Genomic DNA, 15,290 nt, shown 5'->3' on the forward strand with positions numbered 1-15,290 from the left:
CTGAGAAGATAATCGGATGCAACCTGCCATCCCTCCAGGACCTGCATGCAGCCAGGACACTGAAGCGGTCTCGCAAGTTCATGGCTGACCCCTCCCACCCTGGCCACAAACTCTTTAAGACACTCCCCCACGGCAAGAGACTGAGGTCTGCCAAGACCAGAACCACCCACCACAAGACCAGCTTCTTCCCAACCGCCATCAGCCTCACCAACAAGGCCCGGAAACCCCTTCCGCCAAGGACCTCACCAACAACGCCCGCGCCCCACACAAACTCACTACCTCCTCCTAAACTCAACTGAACTCCCCCCTCCCCACTAACTCATATCTAATTGAATGTCTGTTTAACTGGGACTGTAAATTCATGTCAATTCCCTGCACATTTAATGCCTATTTAACTTAGCCTGTAAATTTCATGTACATTCAATGTAAACTCTTATTTAACTCTGACTGTAAATTCATGTAAATCCACTGCCTATTTAACGTCTATTTAGCTCAGTCTGTAAATCTCATGTAAATCCAAGGTAAATTCATATTTATCATCCACAGAACACTTCACCACTCATGTACATATTGTATATATTTACTCGATTTGATTGCACTTGCAACTTTGTGATTGTCTTTAGTTATCTTCCTACTTCTTATCTCTGTATATTGATGTGACCGCTACGCTGCATACAGACACTAAGACTAATTCCTCGTATGTAACTTGCATACTGTGGCAATAAAAGTGATTCGGATTCTGATTCTGAATTTGAAGGCCCAACACGGCAGAGTTTGAGACATAGATTTAGGTTAATGACTGTTACAACACTGAGAACTGTTATAATGAGAACTAGCAGCTTTACAGAAGCTCACAGACAACTATTAAAAAGAGAGAGGCTTGAATGTGTGAAACACCACTGTTTATACCAGGTCTGGGTAAATACGCTTTTCTGATTGGTCGGCAGGTGTGGGTAATGTTAATTTACAACACTGTGTAGTAATCCTTCAATGCTTCATCTCACCACAGGAGGGCGACTGTAAACTGCAAGGTGCTGCAATGTTTGTTTATTTTTTTTATTTATTTTTTTTCAAATTCACAAACTTTCAAGGATTCCAAGGACCCATGGGAACCTTGTTTAAGGATAATGAGATTTGAAAACGTCACTCCTCTGAAAACATAAAACTCTACTTTTACCAGATCGAAATTTCAGAAGTTCATGTGTCTTTCCTCACCTCCAGCGGCAGGTAGGTGTGCTTCTGCTCCTGGCCCACCTGTAGACATGGTAGGTGGGGGTATTTTAGCTGCAGGTTGTACTTCTGCTTGAAGTACTGGGCCACTGTACATTCTACTGTCTGCCCGCTCTCTAGCTGGAGGGGAAACCTGGCAGAGAAGACAAGAAACAGACCATCTCACTCTCATGAACCGCATGATCACAGAAGTCGTCTTTTCCACAATGACTTGCAAAAAATGTAGAGTGAACATACTCATATCATGGTCAATTATTTCTGGACCTCCAGAAATATTGATCACCCATGTGGTAGGGCTGCTCGATTAATCGAATTTTAATCTAGATTACGATTTGGGCTGTCCACGATTATGAAAACAAGATAATCGACATCAAACGATTTTGCGGCTCTTGTCTCTCGTTCTGTCTTGTGTTATAAATCAAGCGCACCCCTTCCTTTGCTCGGCCCCTCCCCCAAAGCCCAAAGCACCAGCTCGAGTTGTGAAATGACTGGGGACTATTCAGGGGAAAACACTGACATAGCCTACTTCTATTTCTATTTTTTATTTTTGCTATGTAAACGTTTAAATGTAAAGATAGGCCTATGCGTGCAATAACGTACTGATAGTCAGCTTACTCCAACTGTAAGATGTAGCTTTTTTTAGCCTCTCAGGCTAGCTCCGGGATGCAATCTTTTTTTTCCCATGATGGTGAAGGCTAGGCGAAGGCATGACCCGCCCCTCTCTGCCTCTAATTGGCTGACTGCACTCGGCTGCTCTCGCCTGCTTCCCAGGCGAGCCAGAAGTCATCTCAAACGAGCCATTATAGCCTATACTTTCATTCAATGTCACGATGCTGCGGGGGGAAGTAGGCTACTTCATAGCTTAACTACGAAAATAGTGTCCGCTGTTTATCTCCCTTTCTGCTGCAGCATGTTGAAGAAATAAATGTTCAGTTTGAACAACACCCATTCTGGTCATTATAGAGCAAGATGATCGCTTCCACTACCAGGGCCGCCCAGAGAGATGGCAGTGCCCCTGGAAGGGTCCAGCCACTATGCCCCCCCCCTCCCCCGTACGCGCTTTACTCATATCAACGCTGCAGCTTTCGGAGCTGACTGAAAAAAGTTTGTTAACAGATTATTATTTGGGTCTAAAGCCTTTGCCTGCTCCCGCTTTTTTTTTTATGCCTTGCGATTTTGGCATCCTGACTTTTGTTTTGCTCCTGGCATTTTGCCATCGCCGGTCTTGTTTTGTTTGCTATCACCTGTCTGTGTTGTGTGTTACACCATAAATGGTGCCTGCGCTGCTGCCCCAAGCAAAATGGTCTGCCCCAAGCCTGCCTTGTTCTTCTTCTTCTTCTTTTGGCTTTCCGGCAGACTAGATGCCTTGTGGCACATTGCTGCTTCTCACTGCACTGGTCAGATGGGGGATTACATCAGAATGGCACTATTTTCCACAGGAGCACTCCTGCCCAAGCATGCCTTGTTACTGCTGCTGTGTTTTGTGTATTTGTTCGACTCCTTGCAAAAAATAATTTAGTTGCCGCATTTTCAGGATGGGAGATATATTTTACTGTTAAAAAAATAAATAAAAAATTGCCTGGCTCCAGCGCCCCCCCTAGTGGCGACGCCCCTCGAAGCTTACCCCTTTACCCCCCCTTATGGGCGGACCTGTCCACTACACAACACTGTATTTACGTAGGCTACGTTACATATTTGCGGGAATGAGAGGGATCTCACACTTGTACTGATGTCCAGCATGACTGGTGACGAGGGAAACATGAGTTTGTTTACTGCGTCGCACCATGCACCATGCACCATGCACCATGCACCATGCACCATGCACCGGGTCTGCCTGGTGCGCGGGGTTCTGGAGGGGTGTCTCGGGCGGGGGTGTGGGACCCGGGCAGGGTGAGGGGCAGGGCGGGTGGTGGCAGCCTGGTGGTGGGAGTGGCTGCCCTGGGTGCCCTGGGTGCCCTGGGTGTCTGCCCAGCAGAGGGGCACTTAGCCTGGGTGACTGTGTCCAGCGGGGTGGTGCCGCTGGCCGCGCTCTCCTCCTCTCCTCTCCCCCTCTCCCCTCCTCTTCTCTCCCCCTCTCCTCTCCTCCTCTCCTCTCCTCTGCTCTCCTCCTCTCCCCTCCTCTTCTCTCCCCCTCTCCTCCTCTCCCCCTCTCTCCTCCCCTCTCCCCCTCTCCTCTTCTCCCCTCTCCCCCTCTCTCCCCTCCTCTTCTCCCCCTCTCTCCTCCCCCCTCCCCCCCTCTTCTCCCCCTCTCCCCTCCTCTCCCCCGGTTCTCCCCTCCCCCTCTCCTCTGGTTCCCCCCACCCACCCCGGTCAGCGGTCGCCTTTTATACGCGGTCCCAAACAGCGCCGGACAACGCGATTGGCTGACTCAGATTTGAATCTGAGCCAGCCAATCGCTGTGCCCCATGACCGGATGGACCATATGGACTTCCTCCCCCCGAGTGGCTCGTGCTATCATAGCTGCTGACTGCTGGCCTCTCCCCCTCTCTCCTCTCCCCTCCTCTCCCCTCCTCTCCCCCTCTCCTCTCCTCTCCCCTCCTCTCCCCTCCTGTCCTCTCCTCCTCTCCTCTTCCCTCCTCTCCTCTCCTCCTCTCCCCTCCTCTTCTCCCCCTCTCTCCTCTCCTCTCCCCCTCTCCTCCCCCCCCCCTCTTCTCCCCTCCTCTTCTCTCCCCCTCTCCTCTGGTTCTCCCCTCCTCTCCCCTCCTCTGGTTCCCCCCACCCACCCCGTTCTGCTATAAGTATTTCATTCCTGAGTTGCGAGGAGGTTCCAGGCCAGTACAACAGATACGAGGTTTTGGGGGCAGCAGACATGCCTGGGCTTGTCTGGGGCGAGCTTGCTGGTTCTGCCCTCCTCTCCCCTCTCCCCCTCTCCTCTGGTTCCCCCCACCCACCCCGGTCAGCGGTGGCCTTTTATACACGGTCCCAAACAGCGCAGGACAACACGATTGGCTGACTCAGATTTGAATCTGAGCCAGCCAATCGCTGTGCCCCATGACCAGATGGACCATATATGGACTTCCTCCACCCGAGTGGCTTGTCCTATCATAGTTGCTGACTGCTGGCCTCTCCCCCTCTCTCCTCTCCTCTCCCTCCTCTCTTCTCCCCCTCTCTTCTCCCCCTCTCCTCTCCCCTCCTCTCCCCTCCTCTCCTCTTCTCCCCTCCTCTCCCCCTCTCCTCTCCCCCTCTCCCCTCCTCTCCACTCCTCCTCTCCCCCTCTCCCCTCCTCTTCCCCCCCTCTCTCCTCTCCCCCTCTCCTCTTCTCTTCTCCCCCTCTCCTCTTCTCCTCTCCCCCTCTCCTCTGGTTCTGCCCTCCTCTCCCCTCTCCTCTGGTTCCCCCCACCCACCCCGGTCAGCGGTGGCCTTTTATACACGTCCCAAACAGCGCAGGACAACACGATTGGCTGACTCAGATTTGAATCTGAGCCAGCCAATCGCTGTGCCCCATGACCGGATGGACCATATATGGACTTCCTCCACCCGAGTGGCTTGTCCTATCATAGCTGCTGACTGCTGGCCTCTCCCCCTCTCTCCTCTCCTCTCCCTCCTCTCTTCTCCCCCTCTCCTCTCCCCTCCTCCTCTCCTCTCCCCTCCTCTCCTCTTCTCCCCTCCTCTCCCCCTCTCCTCCTCTCCTCTCCCCCTCTCCCCTCCTCCTCTCCCCCCCCTCTCTCCTCTCCTCTCCCCTTCTCTTCTCCCCCTCTCTCCTCTCCCCCTCTCCTCTGGTTCTGCCCTCCTCTCCCCTCTCCCCTCTCCTCTGGTTCCCCCCACCCACCCCGGTAAGCGGTGGCCTTTTATACACGGTCCCAAACAGCGCCGGACAACACGATTGGCTGACTCAGATTTGAATCTGAGCCAGCCAATCGCTGTGCCCCATGACCAGATGGACCATATATGGACTTCCTCCACCCGAGTGGCTTGTCCTATCATAGCTGCTGACTGCTGGCCTCTCCCCCTCTCTCCTCTCCTCTCCCTCCTCTCTTCTCCCCCTCTCCTCTCCCCTCCTCCTCTCCTCTCCCCTCCTCTCCTCTTCTCCCCTCCTCTCCCCCTCTCCTCCTCTCCTCCTCTCCTCTCCCCCTCTCCCCTCCTCCTCTCCCCCTCCTCTTCCCCCCCTCTCTCCTCTCCTCTCCCCCTCTCCTCTTCTCTTCTCCCCCTCTCTCCTCTCCCCCTCTCCTCTGGTTCTGCCCTCCTCTCCTCTCCCCCTCTCCTCTGGTTCCCCCCACCCACCCCGGTCAGCGGTGGCCTTTTATACACGTCCCAAACAGCGCAGGACAACACGATTGGCTGACTCAGATTTGAATCTGAGCCAGCCAATCGCTGTGCCCCATGACCGGATGGACCATATATGGACTTCCTCCACCCGAGTGGCTTGTCCTATCATAGCTGCTGACTGCTGGCCTCTCCCCCTCTCTCCTCTCCTCTCCCTCCTCTTCTCCCCCTCTCCTCTCTTCTCCCCCTCTCCTCTCCCCTCCTCCTCTCCGCTCCCCTCCTCTCCTCTTCTCCCCCTCTCCTCTCCCATCCTCCTCCTCTCCTCTCCCCCTCTCCCCTCCTCTCCACTCCTCCTCTCCCCTCCTCTTCCCCCCCTCTCTCCTCTCCTCTCCCCCTCTCCTCTTCTCTTCCTCTCTCCTCTCCCCCTCTCCTCTGGTTCTGCCCTCCTCTCCCCTCTCCCCTCTCCTCTGGTTCCCCCCACCCACCCCGGTCAGCGGTGGCCTTTTATACACGGTCCCAAACAGCGCCGGACAACGCGATTGGCTGACTCAGATTTGAATCTGAGCCAGCCAATCGCTGTGCCCCATGACCGGATGGACCATATATGGACTTCCTCTCCCCGACTTCCTACCCCCAGTGGCTCTGCTATCATAGCTGCTGACTGTTACTGCACTATCCGTCAGATCCCTTTGCAATACCAACCCTGTGCAATCCATAAAGGTACATGGACGTTACTCTGCAGAAACTACAGTAACAAAATCACAAATTGCTCTGTTTTTGGAGCTCTGCATGTCTGTGTTTGTCTAGTTAATGCGTTAATGTTAGCTAACGGCTAACATTCGCTAGTTAGCCAACCAACCAGCAGCTAACATTAGCTAGCTAGCTAGCTTACCGGAAGCGATATTTTTTTCGGATGATGCTGAAGGCATAACCCACCCCTGGCCCTCTCTGCCTCTGATTAGTGGCAGCGTTATAAACCATAGATATGACTATATTAAAAACATAAACACACTGGCGTCTTTCATGCAGGCTAGCAAGCCGTCTAAAAGAGAGGCACTAACGATAAAATAATTCCCCGTTTCCATAGGAAACCGTCCTCGTGTAAAGTGCCCCTAGGTGAACAACCGATAGAAACGGTGCAACCCTGGACACATTATCACAGTGAAAACGTGTGTGCAGCCCACGGAGTTTTCCCCAAGTCATTGTGTTTACATTCCACATATTGGCTAACGTTAATGCCAACACTGCAAAAATCGAAAAACTCTGGAGTCGCGCAAGCCCTAGTAGTAAGGGGAATCTTTATTACTTTGTAAGAAGAATCGCTTTCACAAACTAGTTCATATCATATTGAGCTTTAATGGAGCAGACAAGTGGAACAGGCTACAGGAATTGCTGAAACTAAAAACGTCTAGTTTCACTCAATCAGTTTAAGCTTCCATAGAGACACTGCATGAAATAGGCCACGCCCATCACGGGGGAAAAGCGCCGTTCATTTCCACACACCAGCGTCATTTTCCTTGAATTAAACATAGCTAAAAGCTGTTGTGTGGTGGGGCTGCGCGCAGACAACAAATCGCCAGTTAAAGTTTTTTTGTACTCCTGAGCAAAACAAGGAAACCATTGAGAATTGGCGATAAGAAAAATGTGGATGTCGCTGTCAATGAAATAAGTTGAAGTGTTCATCTTCCGTATATACGATCTTTTTGTGCAAAACCCGACCATGCACGCGGCATAGGAGAACGCCAGGATTGGACGGGAGTTTGTGTTTTCCCCCGTTTTGGGCGTGGTTTCTGAATGATGACGCGCTCCGCAGTGTCTCTATTGTGGGCATATCCATATAGATAGGGGGTAGAGGGGATATTTCTACTTCATAGTGGTCATACATGAGGTCACAGCTGCTGACCACAGTGACACCTACGTCTGGTGGCTGGCAGGGCGTCGGGTGACATTGCATACGCGATACTTCCTCTTCATCTGGCCACAGTGGGTCACCTCCACCTTCAGGCCTACAGTGGTAACACAGGACAGCAGGACACGCACGCGTTAACACACACACAGGACGAGAGAGATGCTCATTTATAAAACTGGAGTAAATCAAAGAGCTCCCCAAATTGTTATCGATACCAGAATGTGGAAATATGCATGTTAGAATTTAAAAACTGACATTTTTGATGTTGAAATAAGCTAAGCACTACATTCACAAATTTAACCCATTGATACCTGACGCAGCATTTGCGTGTATATCCCTCATTTGTGTGTGTATCCCTTTAAGAGCGCGAACCACGTCAACGCGGTTCGCGCTCTTAAAGGGATACACACACAAATGCTGCATCGGGTATCAATTAGCAAGCAGCATTGTGCAATTATAAAGCGTGATGCGTTTAGACAGGGGCCCGGAGTTTTTAAAGACCTTTTAGAGGTGGAGGGGCATCAGGGTGTTTGGATAGTTTCACACTGTCCAGTAGCCCACCTTTGATCTCCTTGGTGAAGCGGACCCTCTGCGAGTCGGTCAGAGTCTTGGGCTGCTCGTCGATGTTGCGAATATCCAGCACCTCACACATGAACTCAATGACAGGCTGGGCTTTGTAGAAGGCCGTGGCGGACACTAGAGGGGGGTAGAGAGCAGCAATGAGTCTGTGGCACCACTTTTACTACACAGAGATCCCACAATATGGCCTTTAGGAAATAGGCCCGCGAATAAGCCGGCGTTGCCTTTTTGACACAGAAAGGGATTTCTAGGTGCGTTCACACAGAAAAAGGCTGCTTTCCGCAAAGGAAAGGAGACGTTCTATCGTTGCCATGGAGATGTGAACAGCTGTAACCTACCTGCTGGAAGGGAATAAAACATATTGTGGCTTGTTTTGAGGAGAGACTGACAGAACAGAGGGAATAACCTCAGACCACATCTCGCCACAGATGCAGGCCCGCAAAAGAGAAAAAAAAAATTGCTGCGGGCGTATTGTGAGAAAAACATCGATGGAGAGGTCCTCTGACAGGTCCTTAAAGGTGCGCTCAGTGATTTGCCCAGTTTGACCAGATTCTTAGGTTTCATTTTTCAAACATCAGTGAGCAGTCCCCCTCCCATTTGTGCATGTGCACAGAGGCCCGCCTCTCTGTGTGGAGTTCTGCCTCCTGATTGGATAAAAGGTGGTGGCAACCCTGAAACTGTCTCTGCTCTGTGCAGCAGAACAGAAGCACTGTGGGTGGGACTCATGTCATCGAAAAGACACTATAATAGTAATTCCTAACAGAATATATAGCTGTTTAGGCCTATTTTAACACCAAAACATCACTTACAGAACCTTTAAGCTTATTATAGAGACAGTCCGCATGTCTGGGAACGCCCACAAAATGTTAAACGGCTGGCGCGCGAGTGGGGTAAAACCGCCGATATATCTCATGGGCTGACTCACCAAAAGACGGTGCTGCGGCTCTAAACTACATGTTTGGGGGTTCTAGAGCAGAACACAAGACGTCTGCTCAGATGTGCGTTTACTGCGGTGGTTAAATCCCCGATCGTGTCTGCCTGGCCTGGGCTATCAGCTAAATTCTAACTTTGCTGAATGGATAGAACGGGGGGTTTTACCCCACCCGGACCACGCCCCCAGCCAGGCTGAGCCAGCTAAACCAGCGTCTATGACGAGACGTGGCCTCAACCTATTATGTCCGTTAATTTTGCCTAGTAATGTCAACATGGTTTTGAGCATAAATAGCCTAACCTACTTACTCATAACCTGCAGGCACGGAGCATTCCTCCTGCTGCCCCTGTTGGAGTCATGGATCGTATTTTACTTTCATTTATGCCTTTGCCTTTTATTGCGGTGACGGCTGTAACGTCAAATCTATTATATATGGACTTATGGATTTGTTGGCATATAGGCCATTTAGTAGGCTATAAACGCACAGGAATACTATAAGGTTAGTTGTTTTTCGGAAGAGAATGTGCACAGACGAGACTGCAGTAAACAGAGATCCCCCCCCCTTTGATTCCCCCCTGTTTTGAATGATAGCCTAACTTATTATTAACTTATTATAATAGCCTATATGCTTTGGTTACCTTATTTCTGATACTAGAACTTCAATCTGCAAGTGGTTTACTCTGTAATTGTTTTTATGAATGAGCTGAGCTTCGATCCGTATTCCCGCGGGTTATCCTTTTAAACAAGACGTTGATTCGGGGCTGATACGACCTCCCCTGGCAAAACAAAAAGGCGTAACAAAATTGCACGCCGATCCGTCCTTGTGACTATTTAACAGGAGTCGAGGCGTAATGATGAGGCTTTCACAGGCTGTGTAAGAGGGTCTGGTGAAGGTGGAGAGAAGACAGATCTGTGGCTGCTCAGGAGGTAGCGCGCAGGTTGTCCACCAATCGCTTTGGATCAAAGAGGTCGGTGGTTCGATCCCCCGCTCCTCCAGTCTGCGTGTGTCAAAGTGCCCTTGGGCAAGATACTGAAGCCCAAATTGCTCCCGGTGGCTGTGCCAGCACCCTGCGTGGTAGCTCGCCGCCGTCGGTGTGTGTGTGAATGTGGGCATTGTAGAGCTGCAGTCCATTTACCACATTTATCCAGAACTAACTAAACAAATGTTTACTTTTTTGAAGTTGTACTTGGATGGATTGGCCAGAACTTTTATGGACGTTTTCATCTACATTTAAAGGCATTAAACAGAAACTCTTATCCTGAGCCAACGGCACAAGCAGCCAATAGTAATGAGTGCACTGGCCTACATTTTGCCGTACTTATAGACCTTATTCGATTGACGTCACTCGCGTACGGGCACGCCCACCGCCGCCATGTTCTCGACATAGCGCTGCAGCTCTCAAGTGACAACCTATGTGAGAGCAGCATTTATAGGAAGCTAGCCGCCGTTAGCGTTACCTGTATCGTTCCAATTGTGTTCGGATGGTGACCTGCGTTACACACGGCTGTAGTAATGACAGCAATAAAGTCCCTGTGGTTTGTTTCTATCTCTACCGTCCTCAGACGTGAAGGGAGCGAGACGGAGGATACGTCAGCAGCACAGGAGATGTGTGGATAGTTAGGAGAGACAGGTGAAACTTTCTGACAGCTCCTCACAGCAAAGTCTGTTCACCTCGTTTTTTTTTTGTTTATTATTACATGCATTAATGGCAGCATACAAACAACAACTCTGGGGTTTTTATTGCCGTCATTACCATCGCTATTTTGTAATGGAACAGAAACGACAATAAGGCCGTTACTATAGTTGTCAGCTGTAGGACGGTATGTCAACAATATGGAGCCGTCCGGGCTTAGCGAATAAGGTCTATTGTCAATCATAAGTGATAGTAGGGGTGCACCGATCACCGATTGCCGATCGCCTATGAGAAATATCTGCCCAACCGATCATCGACCAATCACCGATTACCGATCACCGATATATAAACTCTTCAAAAAAAGTTTGGAAACATTATTTCGGTCGATTATTTCTCCCCTTTAATAATACCAATTGGCATTGTATTTTATATCGTTGGAAAGCCTGATTAGTGATAGGGCTTTTTTTTATAAAAATAAATAAATAAATAAAATAATAATATAAAAAAATATCTGCAATCAGCCGAAATATCGGCAACCAGCCGATCGCATATTTGAGGTCAAAATCGGCCGATACAGATTGCTTGCTGATCGATCGGTGCACCCCTAAGTGATAGTTCAAATCCTCCTTGGTCACAGCAGATTTCAGTTTCCTACATGAGATGATATTCTCATGGTCTGGTCAACAACGTCATAAAAACACACTGACATGATTGAACAACAAGATCAGTGACTTCATTCACTCTGCTGAGCGTGTTTCCCAGTGACTCACCGTCAATGTTGAGCATCATCTTCCACATGGCAGGGCGCACAGACTGGTGGAAGCCGAACCACACCTCCCTCCCCCCGCCCAGGGGGTGGTAGTACCCTTCAGGTGGGGAGAAGAACGAGCGGCCCACTGGAGTGTACCTAATGAGGGACGAGGGAGGGGAGGTGGGGGGTACGAAACGATGAGTGTACAGAATGACTCAATGGCTCAATACACAGCATGACCTCAGCGGGATTTCATGTGCGCTAAAGTTGTTGTCTCATCTGGGAGGTTTAAAAAAAAATAGTAATTGTGCTCGAGTATCAAGTAGGAAAAATATATAATTTAGATTAAAAAAAATCCAACATACTCAAAATAAAAAAATACGGCCTCTTCAAAGCTCCTATTAGTGCCTTGTAAAAAAAAATCCTGCTATGGCTCTTGACAGATTGCAGATGTTTGCAGTTTATGGATTTACATAATAAGCCAAAAGGATACTCATCACTGCTGCCGAGTGAAAACCTCTAACCTCTAATCTCTAACATGTCATTCCAGAAAAGCCTTCTTTAGAAACAGCCCAAAACTGGGAAACATAATCACCAAACTGGCCATTTCTCAGTAGTCTGTAGCCTTTATGACTTCTTATTGACCATTTTGGGGTCAAGTCCTCGTGGCGGTTAGCATTATTCCCCCGCTCAGCATTGTTCAGTGGACACTTTCACACAGGTCTCAGCTAACAAGCATCTTTTGTTTAGCGACTCTGACCCCTGGAGCTATGAAAGTCTGATGCAGGAAAAACCCCATTCACCTTGCTAGCCTGATGCAGCATGGTTAGAATGTTGTCGACAGAACATTTGCTCAGCAAAAATGTTCCAATCTGCTCGTGGGAAGTGCATCTGTTGCTATGCAGAAGCTACAGCATATCTCTCTGTTAACTTACTCAACATATCAACTGAGAGGGGGGGGTGCTGCATGTATGTACTCATCAATGTTATAGTCAAGTCACTCAAGTCCTCAGTGTTCCAGTCCAAGTCACCAAAGAAGAGACTGAGTCAAGTCCGAGTCCAGAGTAGAGCCATATGAAATCCGTTTTATTTTTTTCCAAATTCCATTTTATTTTTTAGTCTTTTAACAAGACTATTGGACAAACAACCAAACAAAAACATTCATGCATTCAAAGTAAATACATAGATCTTGCCCTGTTGGCAGCTAGGAAATGCATAGCTTTAAATTGGAAAGCATCCAATCCCCCAGCTGTAGTTCACTGGTGGAATGAACTCTCAAGCTACCATACGTTGGATAACATTTACTACAAGACCAAAGGCAGATTCTTAGACATCCCCAAAATATGGCAAACACATACAGAGTTTGACTTTAAGAACTTTTTACCCCAGTGTCATTAGGCTTATCAGGATAGGAGCTGAATGCATTGTTTTTGTTTGGTTGTTTGTCCAATAGTCTTGTTTGTTCTTGGATTATTGTGTATCTTATGCAGTTTTCTTGTTTTGTTTTGTTTTGTTGTGTTTTGATGTTCTTTGTGGGGGATATGGGATATGGGATATGATAGTCCATGTATGTCGTGTAAATACCTCATGTTCTTTCTTAAAGATTAAAAAATAAAAAATAAAAAACGACTGGGGGTGCGTGTGGTAGAAAGTGTACCTCATAGAGGCTAGGTGGCGCATGGCCACGTCCAGGGCTTGGACAGAGTCCAGGGGAACCGGCAGACGGCCGCTGACCAGAGTCTCCTGGAGCAGGCGCCATGACACCTTGGCCAGCCAACGGATGGACACCTTGAAGATCCGGTCCTTCCCCTCGCCGGGGATAGTCACCTCAAAATCCACCTGGAGGTGAAGGACAGCAGGAAGGAGGGGGAGAGAGACGAGGAAGCAGAGGAGGAGGTTAAGGACAGCAGCACGGTGAGACATGCTCTGATGGAGGCAAAAACCCAACATAACTGAAGATAGATGAAGACTAAGGACCTGCATGCAGTATAAGATAAGGTGAACTTCAGGGTTTTCTCCTGGCTCAGAATGAGCCTTTTGGGGGCGATTACACACGACAGTAAGCATGATCAGAGCGATCACGCTTACTGTCGTGCGTACATTTGATTTTTGGGTTAGTGTATCGTTTAGTCAGGCTTATCCTGGACACAAATATAGTCCTTGTCAGAACTTATAGAGCAATGTGTTGTTACGGCACTCCAAGTTTGACAAAGGAATCCATTTGAAGGTAACGTGGGACTTTTCTTGAACTTTGAAATTCTCTCAAATGATAAGAGTCAAATGCTTGATTTGGAGTGACCATGCAGTCGGGGTTGTTTCTGAACTCAAATCTAGCAGGCGGCCTTTTCAAACGTTTACCTTCTCACTCCCGATAGGAAGTGCTAGCACCGTGTAGATGTTCTTCTTGCCGTCGTACACCGGCTTCCTGTCGCCGAAGAGCTGCGGCTTGAAGTGTTGCACCATGTACTCCACCACCTCCCTGCAGGAAGCAAGCCACACACAGACACACACACACACACAACACGTTATTTATACGCGCCAATTTACGCCATGTTGGAGACAACAGATGCCGTTGTGCCAATTAAACACATCGCCCTATCGGGAGGGTTTTTATTGGGACTGGGGGAGGTGATAGGATATTGATTAAGCAGGATGCAGCTGGTAGAAGCAATATCTCATGGTCGTGCGGGGGGGACGGGGGACAAGGACAAAAGGAGCGGGTGTGCAGGGGGGGCCCACCTTTGAATGGACGCTGCCTTGGCCTTCACATGAGTGTGGGGGATGAGGAGCCATTTTGAAAGGGAGATGTCACCAGGCTTGACCCCTGCATGCCTTTTCGGACCCTTTGTCTAAAACCCTAAAAGCGAATGGGGGAAACGCGGCTACCTCATAGCAATACATCTCAGCTCAAAGACCCACAATCCATGTCGGGGGGAAACATGTCCTTCCCTGGTGCTAGTAGATGCTGGTGCTAGTAGATGCTAGTTTTGTGCGTTTGTTTTTTTAGATCTTTTTTCTTCTTGGAATCATAATAACTCCCATTAATTACAAACAGGAGATGAGGTATTTCCTGCTTTTTTTGTTTTCCTGTTCACATCCCTGCTCGTTAGGAGAACGAACAAAGCTCAAGGACTCTCCCGGATTGTTCTCGAGAACAGAGGTTCTCAAATGTTTTTCAGCCAAGGACCCCTTACAAGATAGAAAATATAGCGGGGAACCCCTCATTCTGATTTGTGATTTTGGGCTAAGCTTAATTGTTTCCCAGGTAACCAGGTTGACTTTTAAATTGATAGGTTTGTTAGATTAGAATGTAATCCATGAACCATTTTAGATTTGAAGCATAAAATGTTTTCATTTAACTATGAAGCTTTTGCAAAAAAAAAAGTTTTTATTTTTATTTTCCTGAAAACTTTTCGCGGACCCCCTGGCAAAGTGCCATGGACCCCTGGGGGTCCCCGGACCCCCATTTGAGAACCACTGCTCTAGAAACCTCGTCTTCTTCGTGTGCTGCGGAAAACTCCAAGGATTTGAATGAAGGCTCTCACTTGTTCCATCAGAAACAGAGTGCTATATGAGGACACACGTTCTAGGTCAGGAAGGGTTTTCTTCGTAGACAGAAATGAAACGTGTTGAGTTATTCCTTCATTCAGAAGAAGTCGTAGACAGAAATGAAACGTGTTGAGTTATTCCTTCATTCAGAAGAAGTTAAATTATCCATCAAGTAGCAACAGCAGATCAATACTAGACCATTGAAGCAGCACAAGCCTGCCAAAGAATGGCCATGCGCCACACAGAGACAGATTCTGCTGACTGTGCAAACTTTACACCCAAATCTTTCAACAGCTGGAACGTTTCTCAAAAGTTCCATACAAGGGTAGTGTGGACCACAAGATCAAGATGTGTGTATGTGTGTGTGTGTGTGTGTGTGTGTGTGTGTGTGTGTGTGTGTGTGTGTGTGTGTTCTTTATTAGGGGTGGGGGGGAAAATTCACCTAAGTATCGCGAATTTTAATGTCACGATTTTTTGAATCTATCTTTTATTCCAGAATCGATA

The 15,290-nt window shown here is 48.6% G+C and overlaps 1 protein-coding gene across 1 annotated transcript in view; it reads right to left on the reverse strand.

The window, feature by feature from the left end:
* ago1 (argonaute RISC component 1) overlaps window positions 1–15,290 on the reverse strand; it is a gene marked incomplete at its 5' end in the record, with an annotated part of 43,895 nt that overhangs the window by 12,621 nt on the left and 15,984 nt on the right. The window contains 6 exons of the mRNA XM_083661277.1: window positions 1,216–1,363; window positions 7,352–7,439; window positions 7,904–8,038; window positions 11,257–11,393; window positions 12,895–13,076; window positions 13,596–13,716. Coding sequence (XP_083517403.1) covers window positions 1,216–1,363; window positions 7,352–7,439; window positions 7,904–8,038; window positions 11,257–11,393; window positions 12,895–13,076; window positions 13,596–13,716 — 811 coding nt within the window. The remainder of the gene's footprint in view (window positions 1–1,215; window positions 1,364–7,351; window positions 7,440–7,903; window positions 8,039–11,256; window positions 11,394–12,894; window positions 13,077–13,595; window positions 13,717–15,290) is intronic.

Source organism: Poromitra crassiceps (assembly GCF_964638095.1).
Source record: "Poromitra crassiceps genome assembly, chromosome: 26".
NCBI lineage: Eukaryota > Metazoa > Chordata > Actinopteri > Beryciformes > Melamphaidae > Poromitra > Poromitra crassiceps.